The following is a 3739-nucleotide window of genomic DNA, read 5'->3' on the forward strand; positions in this document are numbered from 1 at the left end:
TACTTTTGTCAGTCTCATGGTCCTCATTACAAACATGTCTATTTCTAAGCGCTATATTTTTATTCATTGTTTTATTGGTTTATCCTTGTAAATATTTATTATTTGTTTTAATCGCTTGCAAATATTTATTATTTGTAACAAGCTGTGATGTGTTATAGTGAATTCCTGCCTTCTCTTTTTATAAAAAAAAGAGTACTTTGATAAATATGATAAATATTGATGTGAGTTGAAAAATAAATTGCTTATAAGTTATTTCAGAGATGCTGAAAAAATAGAATTCCTGTTAAAATTACTTTTAGCTTTTAGACTGTATTTCTTTGAATGTGAGGCCATGTGGCAACTAAATAACATGGGGCCCCAGGATTGTTAGAGCAAAAGCTGGTTCTTGAACTAAGCCCAGTAAAAGTTTTTTAATAAAGCTGTTATAATAAATTTAACTAGATCTAACATTTTATTTGATCAACAAATTTATATAGAGTATGCATTAATTGGTTATGATAGATTCTAGGTCTAATCTTTCAAGAAAAAGAGAAAGGAACATGGAAACATGAAAAAGAATAGACCAAAGTAAGACATCCAGCTCATATCTTAACCTGAAGGATTATTTCCAAATATGTTGAGAAATTGTCTCATCCTTCTGGTACTGGTATTTAGCATAGACTAACAGCAACTGACAGCCTTGCTAATATCTGAATTTATTATGATGTGATGTTTCCAAGTCTTTATTAATTTTTCCTAATTACACTATTAAATGTTTTAGAAGTGGAGTGATTAAAGACTGAATTTAAGTTGTGTTTAATGCCTCATTAGTCAATACCTTTGATATATCTCAAGATCAAGCAGGAACTTCTAATATGGCATCTGACGTCATATAGAAATGAGATACCAAACAATAAAACAGAAACGCTGAGAGACTGGATGAGGAAATCCAAACTTATCAGCATTTTGCTTACTCTGGCTTGACACAGTCAATAAAATGCTTTGAAAGCCATCCTGGGGAGAAGACAAATTCTGAGTGGAACAATGAGATTTCAGTAGCGTGGAGAAATTGATGAGATGGCTGAAATCCACCAAATGTGAAATCTCACTTAGCCAGTGCTCCTTAGACAGACTGTGAGAGGAATTCACCGCTGGGTCCCCAAGAGACATTGTCACCTGTGGTTGAGCCTGGAGGAATATATATATGTTTTCATGCTACACATTGATATTTAAACATAGAATTACATATCTTACACTTAAACTTTAAAAAGATCAGAGAAATTAGGCCGGGCACAGTGGCTCACACCTGTAATCCCAGCACTCTGGCAGTCTGAGGTGGGTGGATCATGAGGTTAGGAATTCGACACCAGCCTCACCAACATGGTGAAACTCCGTCTCTACTAAAAATAAAAAATTAGCTGGGAGAACTGCTTGAATCCAGGAGGCAGATGCTGAGATCTTGCCACTGCACTCCAGCCTGGACAACATAGTGAGACTCTGTCTCAAACAACCAAAAAAAGATCAGAGCAATTAATGTATGGATCTGAAACTATAAGAAGGATTTTCTATCTTGTTGCTTACTTTGCATTATGATTTCTTTACCTGGACTTTCAATAGTACCACCCTCCCCACCTTCTAGAATAGTACATATATATCATGATAAAATGTGTGGGCATGTCCTTGGAAAAATCATTCAAAATAAATTGCTTTGTTGTCTTTTGGAGTAATTGTTTACATGGAAGTTTTTTTAATAAATAAAGTGTTATGTCTTAAAAAAAGATTCGGGGTCTATAAACAATGAATAAATTAGAAATAATCATGCATTGTGTAGACAAGCAGGGTATACAGAGTTAAATAGGTCATTACACACAAAATAAGTCAATGAGATTTCCAATGTCAAATAATTGCTTTGTTTCCACAGAAGAAACTATGGAGTCAAGCAACTTGGGTCCAAATCACAGCTTCTCCTCTTCCTATTGCTATGACTATAAGACTGTCTGTATTAGCTTTCACATCTAAAGAGTAGAAATAATAACAGTACCACCCAGCTCATATATTGAAGGTTATTGAATCAGTTACAATACATCAGTTATTGGAACAGTGTATTAAAAAACATTTAACAAACAACTTTTAGTCCTGTCATTTACAGAGACCAGATTCTGAAAGAAAGTAGCTATATCGACTAAACTTACATTTCTTTTTCAGCACATTTGCAGCAAAATATGTGGCAAATGTAAGAAAATATGAAGACATTCCCTAAGTCAAAAGAACATCTCTATTATCCTATGCCACAGTTATCATTTCTTATTCCAAGACATATCATTTTTTTTTCCTTCAAATTTCCCTAGTGCACTCCAGCTGATATAAACATGAGCCCTGAGAACCAAAGCAGCGTGTCCGAGTTCCTCCTCCTGGGCCTCCCCATCTGGCCAGAGCAGCAGGCCGTGTTCTTCACCCTGTTCCTGGGCGTGTACCTGACAACAGTGCTGGGGAACCTGCTCATCATCCTGCTCATCCGGCTGGACTCTCACCTTCACAACCCCGTGTGCTTCTTCCTCAGCCACTTGGCCCTCACTGACGTCTACTTTTCATCTGTCACTGTCCCTAAGATGATGATGAACATGCAGACCCAGCACCTAGCTATCTTTTACAAGGGGTGCATTCCACAGACATATTTTTTCATATTCTTTGCTGACTTAGACAGTTTCCTTATCACTTCAATGGCGTATGACAGGTATGTGGCCATCTGTCACCCTCTACATTATGCCATCATCATGGGTCAGAGTCAGTGTGTCGTGCTGGTGGCTGGGTCCTGGGTCATCGCTTGTGCGTGTGCTCTTTTGCACACTCTCCTCCTGGCCTGGCTTTCCTTCTGTGCTGATCACATCATCCCTCACTTCTTCTGTGACCTTGGTGCCCTGCTCAAGTTGTTCTGCTCAGACACCTCCCTCAATCAGTTAGCAATCTTTACAGCAGGATTGACAGCCATTATGCTTCCATTCCTGTGTATCCTGGTTTCTTATGGTCACACTGCAGTCACCATCCTCCAGATTCCCTCTACTAATGGCATATGCAAAGCCTTGTCCACTTGTGAATCCCACCTCTCAGCAGTGACTCTCTATTATGGGATCATTATTGGTCTCTATTTTCTTCCCCCATCCAGCAACACTAATGACAAGAACATAATTGCTTCAGTGATATACACAGTAGTCACTCCCATGTTGAACCCCTTCATTTACAGTCTGAGAAATAAAGACATCAAGGGAGCCTTAAGAAAACTCTTGAGTAGGTCGGGCGCAGTGGCTCACGCCTGTAATCTCAGCACTTTGGGAGGCCGAGGCAGATGGATCACCTGAGATCAGGAGTTCGAGACCCGCCTGGCCAACATGGCGAAACCCAATCTCTACTAAAAATACAGAAGATTAGCCTGGCATGGTGGCACAAGCCTGTAGTCCCAGCTACTCGGGAGGCTGAGGAAGAAGAGTTACTTGAATCTGGGAGACGGAGGTTGCAGTGAGCCAAGATTGTGCCACTGCACTCCAGCCTGGATGACAGAGCAAGACTCTGTCTGAAAAAAGAAAGAAAAGAAAAAAAGAAAATTCTTGAGGAAAAAAAAACATTATTCTAACTGATACTTGCCTTTCTTTTTTTTCTTTTCCTTTTTTTTATTATTATTATACTTTAAGTTCTAGGGTACATGTGCATAACGTGCAGGTTTGTTACATATGTATACTTGTGCCATGTTGGTGTGCTGCACCCA

The 3739-nt window shown here is 38.9% G+C and overlaps 1 protein-coding gene across 1 annotated transcript in view; it reads left to right on the plus strand.

Moving 5' to 3' along the window:
* The first annotated feature begins 2324 nt into the window (after nucleotides 1–2324).
* LOC105546340 (olfactory receptor 1J1) overlaps nucleotides 2325–3739 on the plus strand; it is a 17567-nt gene continuing 16152 nt past the window's right edge. The window contains exon 1 of the mRNA XM_011989521.1: nucleotides 2325–3331. Within this exon, the coding sequence (XP_011844911.1) occupies nucleotides 2349–3331 (983 nt within the window). The 5' untranslated portion in view covers nucleotides 2325–2348. The remainder of the gene's footprint in view (nucleotides 3332–3739) is intronic.

Source organism: Mandrillus leucophaeus, unplaced genomic scaffold (genome assembly GCF_000951045.1).
Source record: "Mandrillus leucophaeus isolate KB7577 unplaced genomic scaffold, Mleu.le_1.0 Scaffold354, whole genome shotgun sequence".
Classification (NCBI taxonomy): domain Eukaryota; kingdom Metazoa; phylum Chordata; class Mammalia; order Primates; family Cercopithecidae; genus Mandrillus; species Mandrillus leucophaeus.